General features: G+C 47.7%; 1 protein-coding gene across 37 annotated transcripts in view; it reads left to right on the plus strand.

Annotated features, from left to right (window-relative positions):
• The window catches only part of LOC139565913 (CUGBP Elav-like family member 2), a 213320-nt gene that overhangs the window by 165465 nt on the left and 22153 nt on the right, over positions 1–25702 (plus strand). For 17 of the 37 annotated variants that reach the window (XM_071386573.1, XM_071386570.1, XM_071386565.1 and 14 more), the window contains 6 exons: positions 1976–2024; positions 4826–4960; positions 11117–11146; positions 12817–12896; positions 23300–23530; positions 24378–24441. In XM_071386573.1, the coding sequence (XP_071242674.1) occupies positions 1976–2024; positions 4826–4960; positions 11117–11146; positions 12817–12896; positions 23300–23530; positions 24378–24441 (589 nt within the window). The remainder of the gene's footprint in view (positions 1–1975; positions 2025–4825; positions 4961–11116; positions 11147–12816; positions 12897–23299; positions 23531–24377; positions 24442–25702) is intronic. The other 20 variants (XM_071386578.1, XM_071386580.1, XM_071386582.1 and 17 more) reach the window with 3 other exon arrangements.

Genomic DNA, 25702 nt, shown 5'->3' on the forward strand with positions numbered 1-25702 from the left:
AGGGATAGGTAGAAACTAGACGGAAGAGTGGCTACAATGTGTAGTGTTGCTACTATGAGATATGTGAACATGTGTGACCCTGAAAATGTGTGTGTGTGTGTTGCTGAATAGACTTGGTGTGTATGATACCAGGGTGTACGGTACAGTAGCTGAGAGCTCTTCTATTGGCTCACACACTAGTCAGGTGAAAGTGCTATCGAGGTGCTGACTGCTGGCAGCATGCAGGACTCAGTGGGAGTTTCTCTACACACACACACACACACACACACACACACACACACACACACACACACACACACACACACACACACACACACACACACACACACACACACACACACACACACACACACACTTACTGTAGACACACACACACTTTGTGGTAGCCCGACAAGTTGAACTCTGACCTTTAAAGCCCTGGGGCATTCCTCGCAGGCCGGGGGGTCAGAGGGGTTCGAGGAATGGGTTACATGCTGTAGGTGAGAGGGTGAACGTTAAATGCTGAGGGGTATTGGGTTTCTGTTGTGTCCTGGAAGGAAATGTTTAGAGGGTAACTGTACTGGAACGCAGCCCACCTGAACCCTGTCCAGAGAGTAGTGTTGCATAGTGTTGGTTGGGTAGGAAACAGTATGGTAGTGATAAGGGGATAATACCCTGCTGGAGAGGTAATGTTACCTCCATGTCATCAGCTACTCTGACGGATAGACACCTCGACGTCGCCGCCAGAAGAGCTGGCACAGAACGGGCACTGCATGGCATGCCCCGACTAGCCGACTGGAAATCAGGAAGAGGGGAAAGAGGAGATGTTTCCAAGTGGACTAGTGTCACAGTCAATAATCGAATGACCAACTACCATACCAGAGGGAAATGTCACCAGTGTAGGCCACATTCTCAATGACACATGGCACAGATTTAGATGTTTGGTATTGTGAAAGGGGGGGAAAAAGGTCGGGGGGAGGCTTGGGTTGTCATGGTGATTGGATGAAGAGTGACCGCAGTAGGTAGCTCCAGGGCTCTCAGTGAAGAACCAGCAGTGTGGAATTGTGGGGTAGTGGTGGAGCCCAGGCATGAAGCCTGCAAGGCCTTCTGGGTAGCCAGATCTGGGAGAAGGATGGCATCTAGACAGAAGAGAGAGTGTGAGAGGCAGAGGATAGCCGCTAGCCAGCGCCTGTAGCCTGAGGATGCAGTTATGTCTGTACTGTAGCCCTCCAACATGTGATCCACTACCTCTCTCTCTCAAACACACACAGTCTTGTACAACTAGTCACTCACTCAATCAGGGAGATATAAACCAAAATGGGCACGATGGGTCCAGGGAGTGAATTCAGTTGAATGAACACTACTGGTGACACTGGGGTGCTGGATGTAGGAGTGTTGTGGAAAATGAATAAAGTCAATGTATAAACATATTGTAAAAAGAACGAAAGAGAGAGAGAGACAGACAGACAGATCGGGAGAGAGAGACAGATAGACACAGATAGACAGACAGACAGACAGACAGACAGACAGACAGACAGACAGACAGACAGACAGACAGACAGACAGACAGACAGACAGACAGACAGACACAGAACGACAGACACAGAATGACACAGACAGACACCGACACATACACAGACAGACAGACAGACAGACAGACAGACAGACAGACAGACAGACAGACAGACAGACAGACAGACAGACAGACAGACAGACAGACAGACAGACAGACAGACAGACAGTCAGTCAGCGTGTGTCTGATATAGTGTGTGTGATCTCTGAGTGTGTGCAGTCCTCACTAGGTGTGTGTGTGTCTGTGTGTGTCTGTGTGTGTGTGTGTGTGTGTGTGTGTGTGTGTGTGTGTGTGTGTGTGTGTGTGTGTGTGTGTGTGTGTGTGTGTGTGTGTGTGTGTGTGTGTGTGTGTGTGTGTGTGTGTGTGTGTGTGTGTGTGTGTGTGTGTAGTATTGTAAAGGTGTATTTGTCCTGTCTTTTCCAGATGCACCATCCCATTCAGATGAAGCCTGCAGACAGTGAGAAATCAAACGGTGAGTGATCACACACACTGGGTTGAGTATTACGTGTTCAGGGGTGTGTGTGTGTGTGTGTGTGTGTGTGTGTGTGTACTTCAGTGTCTCTGTGGCTCAGTGATCCTGTTTCAGAGAGAGAAAGAGAGATGTATGAATTATTAAAGTGTTCTGGGAGGGGGTCAGGGAGAGTTCAACTGTTTTGGCCCCACAGTGAACCAGCCTTTCTCCCTGCTTCTCTCTCTCTCTCACACACACACACACACACACACACACACACACACACACACACACACACACACACACACACACACACACACACACACACACACACACACACACACACACACACACACACACACACACACACACACACACACACACACAGACAAATGGCTCTATTGCAGATGCGGTTACAACCCCATTTATCCAGCCATAAAGCTTTACTGCATCTGAGAGAAGCCAGACAGGGGCCACGTCCCAATACTAATAGCCTCTTTTCCTCATCCACTGGACCACTGAAAGTATAGAAGGATAGAGGGTAATAACATTGGGACAGACGGAACAGTACCACACCGAGAGAGACAGAGTCGTGTCATAAAGCCACTGACAGCACACAGGCATCACTTAAAGCTTAATAAAGCCGCTCGTAGCAGCATCTTCTAGACTCGACCCACGAAGGAAATACAATGCACTAGAAACCTATAGATCCAGCCATATAAGTCATGATGAGACCTTAATAATGCTTTACTGCTCCAGACATCTTCTGTGAGGTTATGAAATAGGACTTGGTAAGATATATCTGTCTAGGTAACGATGACCTTAGTAAAGCTCCAGCCATCTGTAGATGCAGTCATCCTCTACTGTAATGGGAGATAGTAAAGCTCCAGCCATCTGTAGATGCAGTCATCATCTACTGTAATGGGAGATAGTAAAGCTCCAGCCATCTGTAGATGCAGTCATCATCTACTGTAATGGGAGATAGTAAAGTTCCAGCCATCTGTAGATGCAGTCATCATCTACTGTAATGGGAGATAGTAAAGCTCCAGCCATCTGTAGATGCAGTCATCATCTACTGTAATGGGAGATAGTAAAGCTCCAGCCATCTGTAGATGCAGTCATCATCTACTGTAATGGGAGATAGTAAAGTTCCAGCCATCTGTAGATGCAGTCATCATCTACTGTAATGGGAGATAGTAAAGCTCCAGCCATCTGTAGATGCAGTCATCATCTACTGTAATGGGAGATAGTAAAGTTCCAGCCATCTGTAGATGCAGTCATCATCTACTGTAATGGGAGATAGTAAAGCTCCAGCCATCTGTAGATGCAGTCATCATCTACTGTAATGGGAGATAGTAAAGCTCCAGCCATCTGTAGATGCAGTCATCATCTACTGTAATGGGAGATAGTAAAGCTCCAGCCATCTGTAGATGCAGTCATCATCTACTGTAATGGGAGATAGTAAAGTTCCAGCCATCTGTAGATGCAGTCATCATCTACTGTAATGGGAGATAGTAAAGCTCCAGCCATCTGTAGATGCAGTCATCATCTACTGTAATGGGAGATAGTAAAGCTCCAGCCATCTGTAGATGCAGTCATCATCTACTGTAATGGGAGATAGTAAAGCTCCAGCCATCTGTAGATGCAGTCATCATCTACTGTAATGGGAGATAGTAAAGCTCCAGCCATCTGTAGATGCAGTCATCATCTACTGTAATGGGAGATAGTAAAGCTCCAGCCAGCGGTTTGTTGCTTTAGTCAATTAAGAGGTGTGTGTGCGCGCGCGTCTTCGCTGCACTGCTGTATCGATAGCCCGTCTTCACTTTCCGCTTTCTTTCTTTCTTGAAATCTGATCTGGAATCAGTAAAACGCTGTTTCTCTGCTTCCCAATACATCACTAACTCGGACTCAGGTCGACTAACAGACGTTTAGTCACCGTTGAGGATATCTCTGCTGTTTCTCCATATCCACTCCCAGTTAATTCATTACAGTGCTGATAGTCAGCGAACGTATACAGACGAGTTGGAAGCCTTTGAAACAACACTTATCTTCCCTGTGTTATTTTTTTTAAACGCACAAACAATTCAAACAGCAAAATAAACAAGTGCTCTATTGATTTCCCAGAGTGCAACAGACCGCTTATCTCTTTCGCCTCCCGGTAAGAGCTGACAGTTTCCTCATTAAAAATGAATTGAATTAGCATTACTCTGAATGGTGAGCAACACATACACACACGTTCTCTCTCTTGTCTCTTTCCCACGGTCATACACACACACACACACACACACACACACACACACACACACACACACACACACACACACACACACACACACACACACACACACACACACACACATACACAGGCCGAGGTATTGCAAGATAAATGGAGCGATTGGGTCAGAGAGAAAAGGATTAAAGGGGAGGAGAAGGAGGAGGAGGGGCAGGCAAACAAAAAGAAACCCGGAGAGATGGGAGAGGAGGAGATGGAGAGAGAGAAACGAATAGAGGGAGAGAGAAACGAATAGAGGGAGAGAGAAACGAATAGAGGGAGAGAGAAACGAATAGAGGGAGAGAGAAACGAATAGAGGGAGAGAGAAACGAATAGAGGGAGAGAGAAACGAATAGAGGGAGAGAGAAACGAATAGAGGGAGAGAGAAACGAATAGAGGGAGAGAGTCGCACAGAGACTTGGTGTTGAAGTGGTAATGAGACATTGATCACAGTCTGCAGATGAAATGGTGAAACTTTCTCTCTCTCTCTTTCTTCTCCTTTTCTTTCTGTTTCTCACCCATGTGAATGTCTTCCTCTCTTCCCCTGCAGCGGTGGAGGACAGGAAGCTGTTCATCGGCATGGTGTCGAAGAAGTGCAATGAGAACGACATCCGAGTCATGTTCTCTGCGTTCGGACAGATCGAGGAATGCCGGATCCTGCGAGGGCCCGACGGACTCAGCAGAGGTGTGTGTTTCTTGGGCTCCGTCCATATACACACTCACCCTGACCCCCTCCTCCCTTACCCACCATCCCTTTCACCCCTCCCATCTATTATATCCACCCCCTATTCAGTTCTGAGCCCCTCATCCCTCCCCTTACAGTTCTCCTCTAGGCAGAAGGAGAAATTATGTTCTCCCTCGCTTTTGGCCAACCATAGAGCTACTACGCAATCAGCAGTGCAGTGTCCCCCTGAGTCAATCTCCTCTTCACTGCCTCCCTCCCCCCCTCACCCCCTCCAATCCCCCTGCCTCCTCTCCTCCCTCCCCCTCCCTCTGTGGTCTCTATGTGCTGAGGAGATGGGGCGGGGTCTGCCAAAACAAACTGTCTGTCCTGCTCGGCGTCACACCAGGCTGTCACTGTCATCGTCACACAGGTTTATGTGGATGTGTCGGTTGTTGTGTGTTTCTCTGTGGGTGTGTCGGGTGTTGTGTGTTTCTCTGTGGGTGTGTCGGTTGTTGTGTGTTTCTCTGTGGTTGTGTCAGTTGTTGTGTGTTTCTTTGTGGCTGTGTCGGTTGTTGTGCGTTTCTCTGTGGGTGTGTCGGGTGTTGTGTGTTTCTCTGTGGGTGTGTCGGTTGTTGTGTGTTTCTTTGTTGTTTCTTTGTGGCTGTGTCGGTTGTTATGTGTTTCTCTGTGGTTGTGTCGGTTGTTGTGTGTTTCTCTGTGGGTGTGTCGGTTGTTGTGTGTTTCTTTGTTGTTTCTTTGTGGCTGTGTCGGTTGTTATGTGTTTCTCTGTGGTTGTGTCGGTTGTTGTGTGTTTCTCTGTGTCGGTTGTTGTGTGTTTCTCTGTGGGTGTGTCGGTTGTTGTGTGTTTCTCTGTGGGTGTGTCGGTTGTTGTGTGTTTCTCTGTGGGTGTGTCGGTTGTTGTGTGTTTCTCTGTGGGTGTGTCTGTTGTTGTGTGTTTCTCTGTGGGTGTGTCGGTTGTTGTGTGTTTCTCTGTGGGTGTGTCGGTTGCTGTGTGTTTCTCTGTGTGTGTGTGTGTGTCGGTTGTTGTGTGTTTCTCTGTGGGTGTGTCTGTTGTTGTGTGTTTCTCTGTGGGTGTGTCGGTTGTTGTGTGTTTCTCTGTGTGTGTGTCGGTTGTTGTGTGTTTCTCTGTGGGTGTGTCTGTTGTTGTGTGTTTCTCTGTGGGTGTGTCGGTTGTTGTGTGTTTCTCTGTGGGTGTGTCAGTTGCTGTGTGTTTCTCTGTGTGTGTGTCGGTTGTTGTGTGTTTCTCTGTGTGTGTGTCTGTTGTTGTGTGTTTCTCTGTGGGTGTGTCGGTTGTTGTGTGTTTCTCTGTGGGTGTGTCGGTTGTTGTGTGTTTCTCTGTGGGTGTGTCGGTTGTTGTGTGTTTCTCTGTGTGTGTGTCGGTTGTTGTGTGTTTCTCTGTGGGTGTGTCTGTTCTTGTGTGTTTCTCTGTGGGTGTGTCTGTTGTTGTGTGTTTCTCTGTGGGTGTGTCTGTTGTTGTGTGTTTCTCTGTGGGTGTGTCGGTTGTTGTGTGTTTCTCTGTGGGTGTGTCAGTTGCTGTGTGTTTCTCTGTGGACGTGTCGGTTGTTCTTACTGTTACTGTTGACCGTCTCTCATTATCTGAAGGTCTCTTCTTCTTCTCTCCTCAAGGTGCCTCTAGCCACTAGCGGTCTCTAATACTCTACTATCACACACACTCAGTTCTCCACTCTCTCTCCCTCTCTCTCTCTCTCTGTCCTCCTGTCCCTTCATCCTCCTCTCTCTCTGTCCTCCTGTTCCTTCATCCTCCTCTCTCTCTGTCCTCCTGTCCCTTCATCCTCCTCTCTCTGTCCTCATGTCCCTTCATCCTCCTCTCTCTGTCCTCCTGTCCCTTCATCCTCCTCTCTCTGTCCTCCTGTCCCTTCATCCTCCTCTCTCTGTCCTCCTGTCCCTTCATCCTCCTCTCTCTGTCCTCCTGTCCCTTCATCCTCCTCTCTCTCTGTCCTCCTGTTCCTTCATCCTCCTCTCTCTCTGTCCTCCTGTCCCTTCATCCTCCTCTCTCTGTCCTCCTGTCCCTTCATCCTCCTCTCTCTCTGTCCTCCTGTCCCTTCATTCTCCTCTCTGTCCTCCTGTCCCTTCATCCTCCTCTCTCTCTGTCCCCCTGTCCCTTCATTCTCCTCTCTGTCCTCCTGTCCCTTCATCCTCCTCTCTCTCTGTCCTCCTGTCCCTTCATTCTCCTCTCTGTCCTCCTGTCCCTTCATCCTCCTCTCTCTCTGTCCTCCTGTCCCTTCATTCTCCTTTCTGTCCTCCTGTCCCTTCATCCTCCTCTCTCTCTGTCCTCCTGTCCCTTCATTCTCCTCTCTCTCTGTCCTCCTGTCCCTTCATCCTCCTCTCTCTCTGTCCTCCACTATCCCATCATCCTCTTCATCTTTCTCTCTCTCTCTCTGTTCTGCACTATCCCAGAATTCTATTACACATGAGCATCCTATTTCCCATCTCTCTCTCTCTTCCTCTCAATCACGTGTCTGTTGTCCTCATGAATATTAGAATCTTTACTGCACATAACATCCACAAACTCCAGGCTTCCTAACAGGCCTGCCAGAGCAGTCTTAGTCCAGCCTGGTCCAGAGCAGTCTTAGTCCAGCCTGGTCCAGAGCAGTCTTAGTCCAGCCTGTCAGAGCAGTCTTAGTCCAGCCTGGTCCAGAGCAGTCTTAGTCCAGCCTGGTCCAGAGCAGTCTTAGTCCAGCCTGGTCCAGAGCAGTCTTAGTCCAGGCTGTCAGAGCAGTCTTAGTCCAGCCTGGTCCAGAGCAGTCTTAGTCCAGCCTGGTCCAGAGCAGTCTTAGTCCAGCCTGGTCCAGAGCAGTCTTAGTCCAGCCTGGTCCAGAGCAGTCTTGGTCCAGCCTGGTCCAGAGCAGTCTTAGTCCAGCCTGGTCCAGAGCAGTCTTAGTCCAGCCTGTCAGAGCAGTCTTAGTCCAGCCTGGTCCAGAGCAGTCTTAGTCCAGCCTGGTCCAGAGCAGTCTTAGTCCAGCCTGTCAGAGCAGTCTTAGTCCAGGCTGTCAGAGCAGTCTTAGTCCAGCCTGGTCCAGAGCAGTCTTAGTCCAGCCTGTCAGAGCAGTCTTAGTCCAGCCTGGTCCAGAGCAGTCTTAGTCCAGCCTGGTCCAGAGCAGTCTTAGTCCAGCCTGGTCCAGAGCAGTCTTAGTCCAGCCTGGTCCAGAGCAGTCTTAGTCCAGGCTGTCAGAGCAGTCTTAGTCCAGGCTGTCAGAGCAGTCTTAGTCCAGCCTGGTCCAGAGCATTCTTAGTCCAGCCTGGTCCAGAGCAGTCTTAGTCCAGCCTGTCAGAGCAGTCTTAGTCCAGCCTGGTCCAGAGCAGTCTTAGTCCAGCCTGGTCCAGAGCAGTCTTAGTCCAGCCTGGTCCAGAGCAGTCTTAGTCCAGCCTGGTCCAGAGCAGTCTTAGTCCAGCCTGGTCCAGAGCAGTCTTAGTCCAGCCTGGTCCAGAGCAGTCTTAGTCCAGCTTGTCAGAGCAGTCTTAGTCCAGCCTGTCAGAGCAGTCTTAGTCCAGCCTGGTCCAGAGCAGTCTTAGTCCAGCCTGGTCCAGAGCAGTCTTAATCCAGCCTGGTCCAGAGCAGTCTTAGTCCAGCCTGGTCCAGAGCAGTCTTAGTCCAGCCTGTCAGAGCAGTCTTAGTCCAGCCTGGTCCAGAGCAGTCTTAGTCCAGCCTGGTCCAGAGCAGTCTTAGTCCAGCCTGGTCCAGAGCAGTCTTAGTCCAGCCTGGTCCAGAGCAGTCTTAGTCCAGCCTGGTCCAGAGCAGTCTTAGTCCAGCCTGGTCCAGAGCAGTCTTAGTCCAGCCTGGTCCAGAGCAGTCTTAGTCCAGCCTGGTCCAGAGCAGTCTTAGTCCAGCCTGGTCCAGAGCAGTCTTAGTCCAGCCTGTCAGAGCAGTCTTAGTCCAGCCTGGTCCAGAGCAGTCTTAGTCCAGCCTGGTCCAGAGCAGTCTTAGTCCAGCCTGGTCCAGAGCAGTCTTAGTCCAGCCTGGTCCAGAGCAGTCTTAGTCCAGCCTGGTCCAGAGCAGTCTTAGTCCAGCCTGGTCCAGAGCAGTCTTAGTCCAGCCTGGTCCAGAGCAGTCTTAGTCCAGCCTGGTCCAGAGCAGTCTTAGTCCAGCCTGGTCCAGAGCAGTCTTAGTCCAGCCTGGTCCAGAGCAGTCTTAGTCCAGCCTGGTCCAGAGCAGTCTTAGTCCAGCCTGGTCCAGAGCAGTCTTAGTCCAGCCTGGTCCAGAGCAGTCTTAGTCCAGCCTGGTCCAGAGCAGTCTTAGTCCAGCCTGGTCCAGAGCAGTCTTAGTCCAGCCTGGTCCAGAGCAGTCTTAGTCCAGCCTGTCAGAGCAGTCTTAGTCCAGCCTGTCAGAGCAGTCTTAGTCCAGCCTGTCAGACCAGTCTTAGTCCAGCCTGGTCCAGAGCAGTCTTAGTCCAGCCTGGTCCAGAGCAGTCTTAGTCCAGCCTGGTCCAGAGCAGTCTTAGTCCAGCCTGGTCCAGAGCAGTCTTAGTCCAGCCTGGTCCAGAGCAGTCTTAGTCCAGCCTGGTCCAGAGCAGTCTTAGTCCAGGCTGGTCCAGAGCAGTCTTAGTCCAGCCTGGTCCAGAGCAGTCTTAGTCCAGCCTGTCAGAGCAGTCTTAGTCCAGCCTGTCAGAGCAGTCTTAGTCCAGCCTGGTCCAGAGCAGTAAATACATGAATCAGAGTGAGGCTGCAGATAAATAGGCCTTCAAGTGGTTCTGCCTGTCCCACCTGGCTCTGCGCTGTCCCACCTGGCTCTGCGCTGTCCCACCTGGCTCTGCGCTGTCCCACCTGGCTCTGCACTGTCCCACCTGGCTCTGCACTGTCCCACCTGGCTCTGCACTGTCCCACCTGGCTCTGCACTAACACGGAGCTGCTATTAAACCACAATACCAATCAGAAGCCTGTTCTGTTCCGCCACCCACTATTAATAAAATATGGATCACACCACTGGTGGATCCACGGCTGGGCCTGGGGAGCTACCCTACATTCATGAAAGGACTGTTCTCTTTCTCCTCTCCTATCGGAGCCCGGTGCATGACGACAGAATGCGGCCAGCTAGATATTTATAGGCTAGGCGGCTAAATCCCATCTTCTTCGCTGGATGATAAAAAACATACTGGAATGGAAAGAGAAGCTTTTATCAGGTCATTTTTAGCACTGACCTTAATATGGTTCAGTTCAACAGAGGGGTTTATTTTGGGTATCAAATGAAGGAACGGGCTCGGAAACTAACGAACGCATTTTGGTGGAGGAAAGAGAGAATGTCTGTCTTCTATTGTAAAATGCTTCATTGGTTCTATGGTATAACGGCCAGGAAACAGTATTTCAATGGAGAGTCCACAGGAACTGCCTGGCGTTTTAATGATGAAAGACCGAGAGTAGACGGCCTTAAAAGAGCCAGTCTAGCAGGTCACCTTAACCGGTGGATTCTCTCTGGAGCACAACATCTGAGTCATGTACTCTAAGAGGTCTTCAAACTATTTGTAAGATTTTGGCCCATCTAGAATTACCCCATATTAGTTTCTCTAACTTGCTCAAAGATGCCCGACCTTGGCCTTTCTCAACTGATGCCAGATAGAGCAAGACCCTGGACAGTCTTCTCACACTTGAACCCCAAGGCAACTTCATTTGCCACATCTTGCTACGACACAGACCTAGTTAGCTTTTATTGGTACCGTTAGGCAGGCCCATAATGAATAGTCTAGACTATTCCTAACCCTCAACCCCGTTCTATCACAGAGGACAAGACTAAGACAATCATAAAGGTAGAGGATGAATCACAGACACTCATCTGTTCTCTCTCTCTCTCTCTCTCTCTCTCTCTCTCTCTCTCTCTCTCTCTCTCTCTCTCTCTCTCTCTCTCTCTCTCTCTCTCTCTCTCTCTCTCTCTCTGTCTCTCTTCCCATCCGTCCACCCCCACCCCATGCACACAGTTCTGACTAGATGACCTGTCTACTAGCTAGCTAACTGTATCCTGTGCAGTCAGCTAGCTACAAAGTGTGTGTGGAGTGGGTCGGGGGACGGCTGTGCTACTACTGCTAGCATGGCTCAGTGTGTGTTAGTGTGTTAGCGTGTTAGCGTGTTAGCTTGGGGGGTGGGGGTGTTGAAGCTCTCCTCCAGTATATTGACACTGCCTCTCTCTGATCACTCCCCAACCAACAGGCCTCAGCCAGAGGGAAGCCAACGTTAAGGGTAATACCATTTAATTTAATACTAGTCTATTACCCAACAATTACGATCCAACCGATCAAACTCCAAATCGCCAAATAGTTAAGAGTTCCCAAAGAATGTGCATCATTCTGCCCGCCACACGCACTCTCCCTCCCCCAAGATTTGCTCAATTTGTGTGATTTTCTGTGATGTCTTTTCAGAACGCATTCTTCATAGAACCCTAGAGACGGTTTGTCACAGTCGTCCGCCCCGCCCCGCCCCCCTCCCCTCTCTCTCTCGTCGGCTTCATGTCCCAGAATAGGACAGTAAGAGAGAAGGAGGAGGGGGGGGGGAAGAGAGAGAGAGAGAGAGAGAGAGAGAGAGAGAGAGAGAGAGAGAGAGAGAGAGAGAGAGAGAGAGAGAGAGAGAGAGAGAGAGAGAGAGAGAGAGAGAGAGAGAGAGAGAGAGAGAGAGAGAGAGAGAGAGAGAGAGAGAGAGAGAGAGAGAGAGAGAGAGAGAGAGAGAGAGAGAGAGAGAGAGAGAGAGAGAGAGAGAGAAGAGGGGGCATCCAATCAGGCACACAATGCAGGCCTAATGAGTTCAAATCGTTTTAATGCAAATTGGACAGATTTACATTCTCTGGAAGAGTGGGAGGAAGAGTGACTGGGGAAGATGAAGAGTGGGAGGATACTTGTACAACCAGTTATTTCTGTGTAGGAGCGAGAGAGAGATGGGCAGAGAGAGAGAGAAAGAAAGAGACTGGGGAAGATGAAGAGGGAGGGAGAGAGCTTCAACCACCCAACCTCATCTCAACAGCTATCCCCATTGGTGCACGACAACCTGCCAATCAAAAACTCTTACTGATTCTGATTGGAGCTGTCCTATTGTAGATGGGGTTGGGTGTGGTCGTCATGGTGCTAGCTGTGCTCTTTGGCTGTTGTTCCTTAGCAACCTGAAAACACTGTTGTCTGCTTGTTTAGTTCTCTGTACAATCTCTGTTTTGGGTTTATAACAACGACGTGTCCAACCCTTTTGTCTTGTTTTGTTTTTTCTTGTCTCCTCCTCTTCCTCCTCCCGTTCCTTCTCCTCTCCCCCTATCCCATTGTCCCGTCCCTCCTCCCGGCCTCCCTCCCATCATCTCTCCATCCCTCCCTCCCTCCTCCCGGTCTCCCTCCCTCCCACCATCTCTCCATCCCTCTCCTCCTCCCTCCCTCCCACCATCTCTCCATCCCTCCCCTCCTCCCTCCCACTATCTCTCCCTCCCTCCCCTCCCTCCCTCCTCCCGGCCTCCCTCCCTCCATCTCTCCATCCCTCTTTCCCTCCCTCCTCCTGGCCTCCCTCCCTCCCACCATCTCTCCATCCCTCTTCCCTTCCCTCCTCCTGGCCTCCCTCCCTCCCACCATCTCTCCATCCCTCCCTCCTCCTGGCCTCCCTCCCACCATCTCTCCCTCCCTCCTCCCTCCCTCCCCACCATCTCTCCATCCCTCCCTCCCTCCCACCATCTTTCCATCCCTCCCTCCCTCCCACCATCTTTCCATCCCTCCCTCCCTCCCTCCCTCCCTCCCTCCCTCCCTCCCTCCCTCCATCCATCCCTCCCTCCATCCCTCCCTCCCTCCCTCCCCACCATCTCTCCATCCCTCCCTCCCTCCCACCATCTCTCCATCCCTCCCACCATCTTTCCATCCCTCCCCTCCCTCCCTCCCTCCCTACAGGATGTGCGTTTGTCACGTTTTCTACCAGGGCTATGGCACAGAATGCAATCAAAGCCATGCACCAGTCTCAGACTATGGAGGTACTGTACCCTCGCCCTTTCTCTTCAATTTCCTCTCTCCGTCTCTCTCTCTCCATCTCCATCTCTCTCTCTTCATCTCTTCATCTCTCTCTCTCTCCATATGTCTCTCAATCTGTCTCTCTCTCCATCTCTCTCTCTCTATATATTTTGTCATCTCTTTCTCTCTCCATCTCTCTCTCTCTATCTCTCCATCTCTCTCCATCTCTCGCTCTTTCTCCATCTCTCCATCTCTCTCTCTCGCCATCTCTCCATCTCTCTCTCTCTATATTTTGTCATCTCTTTCTCTCTCCATCTCTCTCTCTCGCCATCTCTCCATCTCTCTCTCTCTCCATCTTTCGCGCTTTCTCTCTCTCTCTCCATCTCTGTGTGATAGAATCTGTCGGATGCTATCACATGCTCGTCATCCTTTGGCCAAATATGTCAACGTAGGACAAAGAAGAAAAGTAACTTTCAAAACTCTCTCAGAACCACAGTCATTCTTCCCAGATAATAAAATAACATAAAAGCTTTGTGAAAAAGTGTCAAAACAGACAAGGTAACATAAGCAAGGACCCCAGATCACACTGATCAGCCTGACTGGCTCTGTTAAGGATGTCACACTCCTCAGAAAGAGAAGAGATGAGACAGGCAGCATTATAGACGCCCACATTTAGACAGGACCCCCATCAGTGATCCTATAACCTCTCCATCGCCATGGTGATGGCCATTGGGAGTGTTTCTGTGTGGGTTGTGGTGTCCTTGTCAGTTTGTAGGGTTTTTGACAGTAGGAGATGACAGGGATGTGATTGCAGGAGAATTACAGGGCCTTGGTCAGGCGTGCGTGCGTGCGTGTGTGTGTGCGATCTGGTAATGGCACAGTGTATTAAAGACAGAGATTGACAGTCACCTTAGTGGCTCTCTCATTATGGATGATGAGGATGGTAGGCATCCATATTGATGTGCTGTGACCCTGACAGGAAAAGGGCTGTCTGTGGCGTCCCTTTGTGTCTCAGTATGTACACACAATCTTCAAGTGTGTGTGTGTGTGTGTGTGTGTGTGTGTGTGTGTGTGTGTGTGTGTGTGTGTGTGCATGTGCATGTGTACTTGCTTGTATACATGTCTATGATGTCTGTGTCGTGCGGTGTGTGTGTATGACTTTGTGTTGCAGTTTGTGTGTTTACCCCCCATATTGCTCTTAATCAGTGTTCCCTATTTATACTATTATAACATTCTGTACCTTGGCCCAGTTAACTTTCCCAATATCCTCTGCTTTTTCACACACACATAAAGCCCTAAACAGGAGGCAGAGATTGCAGTGGACAATGATAATGGAAGAAATCTTAATTTCCAATGTGAAAAACATTCTGCTGACTAGCTCTGAGGCAGGAACCAAATTGCTGCAGCGTTTTTGTGACGTCCCCAGTTTGCAATTTTAAAGTAATTACTTTGGGTCCGAATGAGGATTGGTAAATAGAGTTTGGTTATTGTCTTGGCTCTATCGTCCCCCACTGTTTTAGATTGTGTGTCTCTGTGTGTGTGTGTGTGTGTGTGTGTGTGTGTGTGTGTGTGTGTGTGTGTGTGTGTGTGTGTGTGTGTGTGTGTGTGTGTGTGTGTGTGTGTGTGTGTGTGTGTGTGTGTGTGTCTGTGTCTGTGTCTGTGTGTGTGTGTGTGTGTGTGTGTGTGTGTGTGTGTGCAGTTGTATGTGTATTTGTGTGACTTTGCCTTTCACTAATGGCCTTGTCACTGTCGTATCCATTCTCATTATACTCTGGCATTCAGGACACACACACACACACACACACACACACACACACACACACACACACACACACACACACACACACACACACACACACACACACACACACACACACACACACACACACACACACACACGTACTTTATAAATGTCACGGCATTATGAAAGTGGATATGGACAGGACAGGTCATTTACGAGAAAGCACATTCATTTACACACCCATGTAGGCACACACACACGTGCACGCATGCGCGCACACACGTGCACGCACACACAAACACAGAGAGAGAGAGAGAGAGAGAGAGAGAGAGAGAGAGAGAGAGAGAGAGAGAGAGAGAGAGAGAGAGAGAGAGAGAGAGAGAGAGAGAGAGAGAGAGAGAGAGAGAGAGAGAGAGAGAGAGAGAGAGAGAGAGAGAGAGAGAGAGAGAGAGAGAGAGAGAGAGAGAGAGAGAGAGAGAGAGAGAGAGAGAGAGAGAGAGAGAGAGAGAGAGAGAGAGAGAGAGAGAGAGAGAGAGAGTGGCGGATGTTGACTGTTCCCGGTGGAGAGAAGTAGGGCAGACTAATGTGGTTGTATTTGTGTTACTCACGGTGCTCTGTAAAGCCTGGTGATTTGTGGCTGTGTGTATAATATTCATCCTGCCTATAAAGGCTGTTTGAGTGGTTAGAGGGCTGTTCTCTCTGCTCTGGCTAATATCAGGTCCGGGTCCAGGTATAAGCGACATAAGTGACATAAGCAAAGAACATTTTGGGGAGGGAACTCAACGTACTGTTGAGAGTTAGAATAGTAGAATACACAAGGTGCAATTTCAAAATGTGGTTGTGCAGGAAATTTGCTTTAAAACTGCCACATATTCTTTCTGCCCCATGGCAAAATGGCTAGAATTGCATGACATTTGTTTTGAAATTGCTACATTTTGTCTCCACCCCATGGCAAAATGTGTAGAATTACCGAAAATGTACTTTAAAATGTAAATGTTTCTCTCTGCTATCAAGAGGGGGGGCCAAAATGTTTTGACCTCCACAACCAAATCTCGCTCAGGGCCCCCAAAAAGCTAGGGCCGGCCCTGGCTAATATCAGGACTTCTAGAGACCGAGGATACGCACAACACAGTAAGTGGATTGTGAGTGAGGAAACACAGCCATGTATGTTTGGAGACTGGACAAACTAGACAAGTTAATGGGAGAAAAAATAGGGATGTAGGGATGGAGAGTGAGGGAGGTATAGCAGAGAAACAGACGTCTCTGTGTCTGCTATTTACCACCAGCCCATTAAAACTAACAAGCTCATAGTCCTATAGATGGGTTGGTTGTTTAGCAACAAAACTCACGTATGCGCAACTATGGGGCAAAACAGATGATTGGCTTAGACGGTTGACAATATGTAAACTATATTTCATCTCCAATGTTTTTTGAAACCATAAATAGTATTGCACAATGAGCAATTGTCTCTCAAATACACTACATGACCAAAGGTATGTGGACACCTGCTCGTCGAACATCTCATTCCAAAATCATGGGCATTAATATGGAGTTGGTCCCCCCTTTGCTGCTATAATAGTCTCCACTCTTCTGAGAAGGCTTTCCGCTAGATGTTGGAACTGCGGGGACTTGCTTCCATTCAGCCACAAGAGCATTAGAGAGGTCGGGCACTGATGTTGGGCGATTAGGCCTGGCTCGCAGTCGGCATTCCAATTCATCTCAAAGGTGTTCGATGGGGTTGAGGTCAGGGCTCTGTGCAGGTCCGTCAAGTTCTTCCATACCAATCTCGACAAAGCATTTCTGTATGAACCTCGCTTTGTGCACAGAGTCATTGTCATGCTGAAACAGGAAAGGTCCTTCTCCAAACTGTTACCACAAAGTTGGAAGCACAGAATCATCTAGAATGTCATTGTATGCTTTAGCTTTAAGATTTCCCTTCACTGGAGCTAAGGGCCTAGCCCGAACCATGAAAAACAGCCCCAGACCATTATTCCTCTTCCACCAAACTCTGAATTTGACACTATGCATTCGGGCAGGTAGCGTTCTCCTGGCATCCGCCAAACCCAGATTCGTCTGACGAACTGCCAAATGGTGAAGCGTGATTCATCACTCCAGAGAACGCGTTTCCACTGCTCCAGAGTCCATTGGTGGCGAGCTTTACACCACTTCAGCCAACGCTTGGCATTTCGCATGGTGATCTTAAGTTGCTCGGCAATGGAAACACATTTCATGAAGCTCCTGATGAACAGTTCTTGTGCTGACGTTGCTTCCAGAGACAGTTTGGAACTCGATTTTTACGCGCTTCAGCACTCGGCGGTCTCGTTCTGTGACCTTGTGTTGCCTACCACTTTGCGGCTTAGCCGTTGTTGCTCCTAGACATTTCAAATTCACAATAACAGCACTTACAGTTGGCCGGGGCAGCTCTAGCGGGGCAGAAATTTGATGAACTGACTTGTTGGAAAGGTGGCATCCTATGACAGTGCCACGTTGAAAGTCACTGAGCTCTTCAGTAAGGACATTCTACTGCCAATGTTTGACTATGGAGATTGAATGGCTGTGTACTCGATTTTATACACCTGTCAGCAACGGGTTTGACTGAAATAGCCGAATCCACTAATTTGGGTCCACATACTTTTGTATATATAGTGTACATCATTACAGTTGTCGGTTAGCTAGCTAGCGAATTTGAGCCATATTAGCATAGACGTGACATCAGTCAAAACACCTCTAGAACAAGATAAAAATAGCTGAAATCCGCCACCTACGATTCCCCACATTGAATGAACATAATGACAAAATACAAACCCTCCAACCCAAAAAGGCCAGTGGTGTTGATGTATCCTCAATGAAATTATAAAATATGCAGACCACAAATTCCAATTGGCTATCCTTTAAACTCTTTAACATCATCCTAAATCTGGCATCTTCCCTGATATTTGGAACCAAGGACTGATCACCCAATCCACAAAAGTGGAGACAAATTTGACCCCAATATACTCCTCTGTAAATTGTCATCTCTGTTTACCCGTCACAAGACCCACTGGTTGAGGCTTATTTATAAAACCCTCTTAGGCCTCACTCCCCCTATCTGAGATATCTACTGCAGCCCTCATCCTCCACATACAACACCCGTTCTGCCAGTCACATTCTGTTAAAGGTCCCCAAAGCACACACATCCCTGGGTCGCTCCTCTTTTCAGTTCGCTGCAGCTAGCGACTGGAACGAGCTGCAACAAACACTCAAACTGGACAGTTTTATCTCAAAGACTCAATCATGGACACTCTTACTGACAGTTGTGGCTGCTTTGTGTGATGTATTGTTGTCTCTACCTTCTTGACCTTTGTGCTTTTGACTGTGCCCAATCATATTTGTACCATGTTTTGTGCTGCTTTCATGTTGTGTTGCTACCATGTTGTTGTTATGTTGTGTTGCTACCATGCTGTGTTGCTATATTGTTGTCTTAGGTCTCTCTTTATGTAGTGTTGTGTTGTCTTCTTGTGATGTGTGTTTTGTCCTATATTTATAATGTTTAAAAATAATAATAATAATCCCAGGCCCCCGTCCCCGCAGAATACTTTTTGCCTTTTGGTAGGCCGTCATTGTAAACTGACTTGCCTAGTTAAATAAAGGTTAAATAAATAAAAATACAAATGATCATTAGCAGCAGACTCGTACATTTCCTCAGGGAAAACAATATACTGAGCAAATGTCAAATTGTCTTATTACCAAATTACTGTACGACAGACCACGTATTCACCCTGCACACCCTAATTGACAAACAAACAAACCAAAACAAAGGCAAGGTCTTCTCATGCTTTGTTGATTTCAAAAAAGCTTTTTACTCAATTTGGCATGAGAATCTGCTATACAAATTGATGGAAAGTGGTGTTGGGGGAAAAACATACAACATTATAAAATACATGTACACAAACAACAAGTGTGCGGTTAAAATTGGCAAAAAACACACATTTCTTTCCACAGGGCTGTGGTGTGAGACAGGGATGCAGCTTAAGCCCCACCCTCTTCAACATATATCAACGAATTGGCGATGGCACTAGAACAGTCTGCAGCACCTTGCCTCACCCTACTAGAATCTGATGTCAAATGTGTACTGTTTGTGTACTGTGTACCGTTTGCTGATGATCTGGTGCTTCTGTCCCCGACCAAGGAGGGACTACAGCAGCACCTAGACATTCTGCACAGATTCTGTCAGACCTGGGCCCTGACAGTAAATCTCAGTAAGACAAAAATAATGGTTTTCCAAAAAAGGTCCAGTTTTCAGGACCACAAATACAAACTCCATCTAGACACCATTGCCCTAGAGCAAACAAAGAACTATACATACCTCGGCCTAAACATCAGTGCCACAGGTAACTTCCACAAAGCTGTAAACGAGCTGAGAGACAAGGCAAGAAGGGCCTTCTATGCCATCAAAAGGAACATAAAATTCAACGTACCAATTAGGATCTGGCAAAAAATACCTGAATCAGTTATAGAACCCATTGCCCTTTATTGTTGGGAGGTCTGGGGTCCTCTCACCAACCAAGATTTCACAAAATGGGACAAACACCAAATTGAGACTCTCCATGGTAATGTTAGAGGATTAGTGTACATAGAATTATAATAGGGAGAATAGTGTACAATAGTAGGCTATACCCTCGTCTATTGCCTGCACCAACCATGGAACTATGGGATGCAGCCTGGTCTTATAGACTAGACGTAACATAGTGAAAGTAAATCCAGGACACCTAAATTAGTATGATATGTTACGTTTTGGTATGGTTACATAAGACAGATGGTTAATTAAGGCAGAAACGAAAGTAGGGTATTTGGCCGGATGTATAAGTCGATCAATCCAAAGATGTGAGTTGAAATCTCTTCACGGACGACGTTAGCTAATTAGCAACTTTTCAACTATTTACTACTTTTTTTTTAGCTATTCAGCATGTTAGCTAACCCTTCCCCAAACCCTAACCTTTACATTTTAGCTAACCCTCCCCCTAACCTTAACCCTTTTAGCTAACCTTAACCATTTTAGCTATCCCTTCCCTAACCTTAACCCTTTAACTGAACTCTTAACCAACTGCTCTTAAATGCAAGTAAAACTAAAAACTAAATGCATGCTCTTCAATCGATCGCTGCCCGCACCTGCCCGCGTTCTGACTTAGAATATGTGGACAACTACAAATACCTAGGTGTCTGGTTAGACTGTAAACTCTCCTTCCAGACTCACATTAAACATCTCCAATCCAAAATTGAAACTAGAACCGGCTTCCTATTTCACAACAAAGCATCCTTCACTCATGCTGCCAAACATACCCTCGTAAAACTGACCATCCCACCGATCCTCGACTTCGGCGATGTCATTTACAAAATAGCCTCCAACACTTTACTCGGCAATCTGGATGTAGTCTATCACAGTGCCATCCGTTTTGTCACCAAAGCCCCATATACTACCCACCACTGCAACCTGTATGCTCTCGTTGGCTTGCCCTCGCTTCATACTCGTCGCCAAACCCACTGGCTCCAGGTCATCTACAAGTCTCTGCTAGGTAAAGCCCCGCCTTATTTCAGCTCACTGGTCACCATAGCAGCACGCACTCGTAGCACGTGCTCCAGCAGGTATATCTCACTGGTCACCCCCAAAGCCAATTCTTCCTTTGGCCGCCTCTCCTTCCAGTTCTCTGCTGCCAATGACTGGAACAAACTGCAAAAATATCTGAAGCTGGAGACTCTTACCTCCCTCACTAGCTTTAAGCACCAGCTGTCAGAGCAGCTCACAGATCACTGCACCTGTAGATAGCTCATCTGTAAATAGCCCATCCAATGTACCTCATCCCCATACTGTATTTATTTATTTATCTTGCTCCTTTGCACCCCAGTATCTCTACTTGCACATTCATCCTCTACACATCCTACCAATCCAGTGTTTAATTGCTATATTGTAATTACTTTGCCACCATGGCCTATTTATTGCCTTGTCTCTCTTATCCTACCTCATTTGCACATACTGTATATAGATTTTCCTACTGTATTATTAAACTGTTTGTTTATTCCATGTGTAACTCTGTGTTGTTGTATGTGTCGAACTGCGTTTCTTTATCTTGGCCAGGTCGCAGTTGCAAATGAGAACTTGTTCTCAACTAGCCTACCTGGTTAAATAAAGGTGAAATAAAAGAAAAAATATATATATTTTTAAACCTAACCCCTAGCCTAGCTAACGTTAGCCACCTTGCTAGAATTTGTAACATACAGTAACATACAAAATGGGTGATGGAAAATCCACAAATTAATACATACCATATGAAATGTAACATATCATACTAAAAGGATTTACCTCCAGAATAATATGAAATGCTCTGAGACCAGGTTGTGGGATGACACGGCCAAGTATGCATCGGGTTCAAACTGTTACGGCTTGGTCTGCGCTCCACTCGTAACAATTTAAATTAGCAAAAATACATTTTTGATATATTATCAACTAGTACTAATGAGCCTCAGCAACAACCACATGGCCACAGAGGAAGCAAATGAAGGTAAACTAAACAATGTAATTAAATGGAATGATAATGTCGGCTATACCAACTGAAGGGAACTAACAGTAGTTGAATGTGTGTGGTTACTAGGGCTACTGACGGTCGATATTGATAGTGGCTAATATTTAACATGATAGAAACAGGAAATAGAGAAAGTCGGGGTAGCCTATAATTAAGATAATCGAGAGTGCCCATCCCTACAAGTTGTCTGTACACTTTAAATTCTGCATAACGGCACAGCATTTCATAAACCTTACTGTGGGAAAGTTGATATTATTTGCGCGTGAAGGTGGTGGAATTATTAGGGAATACGGCGTATCTGTAGACACACTTCCGCCACACCTTCATTTATTCCATCTCCACCCTAAACGAATAGCGGGTGAGTAGCATGCTATTCTCATGCTTAAGTTCAAGGTCAGAATACACATTGAGAGAAAAGTGCATAAAAGGGGAATTATGTTCCATTTACGCATGCTTAACTCAGGTCGGAAATCCCCCCCTTAGAGAAAAGCCATGATTTAGCCCGAATCACTCGAGTATCAATCTCTGGAGCTCTATGGCCCCTGCCCCTCCACCACCTCCCAGGATCGGCCTCTCATTCTGGGCCGTGTTTTCCCGGCCTGCTGGGTGTCAGCTGGAGTAATGAGATATTTAGCAGACAGAGAGAGAGAGAGAGAAAGAGAAAGGCGTGTCTCCAGGTGGAATGCGCTCTAACACAAGAGGCCCCTGACTGACTCTCCTCCGAATGTAATTTTCTCCCTTCTTTATCTCTCGTCTAGCTCAAAATAAGTGCTGGAGAGAGGGAGTAAATATGGCTGAGCTGCCTTCAGCTAAAGAGACATGTTCATCGGCTGATAGATACAGTCAAACCCTCAGAGATGAACACACAGTGAGAGACCCACACTCAGACAGACACACAGGCCAGCCCTACAGTATGATAGAGAGGTGATATAATATGCCATCTGGTTAGGATGGCGATCACAGTATGAGCCAAACCCCATCACAAACTCCCTAACTGAGTCTGAAAACTCGCCTCCAACTAAATGTTTCAATTAAACGCTTTTTATTCTCCCGTGGCAGATTGTGTGTTTGAGCAGGTTTTTCCCCCAGTTAGGCTTTGATTTCAGAGTGAGTAATGTACTGGTGTGATATGATAGATTATAATGTCTGTGGTTTAGTGTCCTCTGTAGTTTAATCACCGCTGCTGTGTCTGTTATGTTACAGCTCACTGTTTAGTGCGTGCGTGTGTGCGTGCGTGCGTGCGTGCGTGCGTGCGTGCGTGCGTGTGTGCGTGTGTGTGTGCGTGCGTGCGGGTGCGTGTGTGTGTGCAAGTTTTCTTTTTTTATAAATTTGTATTTGTCACATGCGCCGAATTCAACCTTACAGGGAAATGCTTACTTACCAACAACTTAACCAACAATGCAGTTCAAGAAATAGAGTTAAATAAACTAAAGTGAAACATTATATACAAGGTAACACAATAAAATAACAATAACGAGGCTATATACAGGGGGTACCGGTACCAAATTCTATTCCCTAACCAAGCTGTCAATATAATATTGAATATTCAGACTCAAACACAGTACTGTCATCAGCATATTGCAGCTGAACAAACACAAACACACACAGAGACAGAAAGACAGAAACACACACACACACACACACACACACATACACAGTGAGAAAGAGTGACACACACACAGAAACACATGTACCTCATTTACGGACACAATGCTCTGAATCTCTCTCTCTAAATCTCTTTCTCTCACCTCTCTTGCTCTCGTCTCCCTTTCCCTCTGACCATCCCTGCTCCCTCTCTCTACCTCCGTCTCCCCGTCCCTCTCGCTCTTTCTTTTCCCCACTCTCCGTGAGATGATGAAATACTTTTAGAACTCAGGAAATCGCTTTCTGTGGAAATAAACCCATTCTGGACTGTAAGATAACTGTCCCTTATGGGAAGCTAGTCCCTTCCCCTTAGTTATGTGTGCTTGTTAGTGTCGTGCTACGTGTGTGTGTGTGTGTGTGCGTGCGTGCGTGCGTGCAACCAATCAAGTTTTTGTATATTTTGAACATGAATTCAGGAAATTCCTTGTGCAATACTGAACCCTGTCTCCCCCTTCTCTCCCACCCTCCCTCCTCCCTCCCCCAGGGCTGCTCGTCTCCCATTGTGGTGAAGTTTGCTGACACGCAGAAGGACAAGGAGCAGCGGCGCCTGCAGCAGCAGCTAGCTCAGCAGATGCAGCAGCTCAACAACGCCACGACCTGGGGGAGTCTGACGGGGCTGGGCGGCCTCACCCCGCAGTATCTGGCTGTAAGAGGACACGCCGCGTCGCCCACCCCTTACTGCAGCCCCGCAGCCAACGCGTCCATCGCCGCCGCAGTCAGTGCCACCCTCCCCGCCCCCCGCTACCCTCCCTGCCGTCGCCAACCGCCGACCCCCGCCCCTGTCCACACCCCCAGAGAGTCAGACCCCGCTTCCTATCCCTTTCCCCCTCTCTTCCCCCCTTAAGGGTCCACTCCCCCCTCCGTGACAGGGAAATGAGGTCTTTGAATAATAGGTGTAAAGGTTCAATGGGCGGGGCCAATCGTTGGTGTGATCCAATAAGAGGTCTTTCCCATGTCTAATATCGTCGTCCTATTGGGTCACAGCGGTGATTGATTGACAGATTGGCATGTGGTGTTTCAGAAGCCTCATTCCCCCTCCCCGCTTCAGTACATTATAGCATTTCAGAACCCCCCTCTCAACTCATTCTTAGGACCCCCTTCCTCCGGTAGCCTCTTTCAGAACTGACCCTCTTCCTCTTTCACTCTGAAACCTTCTGTCCCCAACTTCTCTGAAACAGACCAGTCTACTCTTCCTTGAGTCCCCTTCATCACAGCTAGGATCTTTCCTGAAACTGTAAACTTGGAAATAGGTGTACAAAGTTGTAAATGTACATACGTTTTTTGACAGTTACTCTCAGTGTTCTATTCTGAAATGTCTCAGTGACTCAGTGGTTAGATGCACAGTAGTAGATGTCATATTCAATGTTTATATAGCCTATAGCCCACATGCAGTAATGCTACCAAGATCATGATGATACTAGCAGAGCTGAGATAGTGAGGGTGATCACTGTTTCTATTTCCAATCCTTCCTCCTCACTCTGTTTCTCTCTCTTTTATTATTTTCCTATCTATCTATCTATCTCTCTATCCATCTATCGCTCCTCTCTTTCTTTCTCCCTCAGTTGCTTCAGCAGGCCACCTCCTCCAGTAACCTTGGAGCCTTCAGTGGGATCCAACAGATGGCAGGTGAGTCCAGCAGATGTACACACACACACACACACACACACACACACACACACACACACACACACACACACACACACACACACACACACACACACACACACACACACACACACACACACACACACACACACACACACACACACTGAGTGATATTGTAGAAACTATGCTGTAGTTTTTTAAGATGTTTCTGTTGTTCAGATTTGTCTTGAGTCTGTTATCCATCAGGACAGAAGAGTGTACCAGGCCTCAAAGGAGGGATGTTTAGTCCGGCAATAAGGCAACAGAGAAGGAAAATAGAGAGAGATGAGATAGGAGCTCTGCTCACTGTTTCCCCCTGCTGGTCTCCTTTGTCTTTTCCTCTGCATGTTCTCCTACCCACACTCCCACCTGTCTCTCTCCATCCTTTATCCTCTTTATCCCGCTCCTTTGTATCTGTATCTCCCCTCCTTCTTTCCTTCAATTGCTTTCTCTGAATCCCTCACCCTGTCATCCCACCTACCCCCCCTTTTTCTCCCGTCCTCCTACGCCCTGCCTCTCTCCCTCTTGCCGCCTCACTCCCACCCTCTCTCTCCCTCTCTCTCTCCCTCTCCTTGGGTGCTCAGTAAGCTGTCAGCTCCTGATTGTAGACTGTTTAGCTGGCTGACAGAGAGAAGCAGAGGTGGAATATTTATAGCAGCTATTGGCACAGGAGTACTGTAATTGCCAGCACCGCTGAAGGAAAAAATACATTTTAATAAGTAGTGCAAAACTGAATGGATTTGAGGAACTGGTTGTTGCAGGGTAGAAATAATGTATTTCTAAAGTAGTAAGCTCATTGGCTCAAGTAAAAAAGGTATTTATTTATTTATGTCTTGCAAAGGAGGTGGGTTGAGCGTTCTGGACACGGGGACATTTTTAAGAGACCGTAATGTTGGTTGATGTGGTGTAGTTGAGTGAGGATGGGCTCTGAGGATCTTTTACCTCAGTGAATGGCTGTTAGAACTCTCTCACACACACACACACACACACACACACACACACACACACACACACACACACACACACACACACACACACACACACACACACACACACACACACACACACACACACACACATACACACACACACACACACACGCTCAGGGACTTGGAACTGTTGGAACTGGAAGCGAAATCGCGGCTGCATTCCGGAATCCTTTTGGCCATCCATCTGTCGCTGGGCAACCATACGTGATTGGCAGTAGATGTGAGACAGCTCAGTGACATCTGGTCCCAGTCTT

This window comes from Salvelinus alpinus, chromosome 37 (genome assembly GCF_045679555.1).
Source record: "Salvelinus alpinus chromosome 37, SLU_Salpinus.1, whole genome shotgun sequence".
Taxonomy (NCBI): Eukaryota; Metazoa; Chordata; class Actinopteri; order Salmoniformes; family Salmonidae; genus Salvelinus; species Salvelinus alpinus.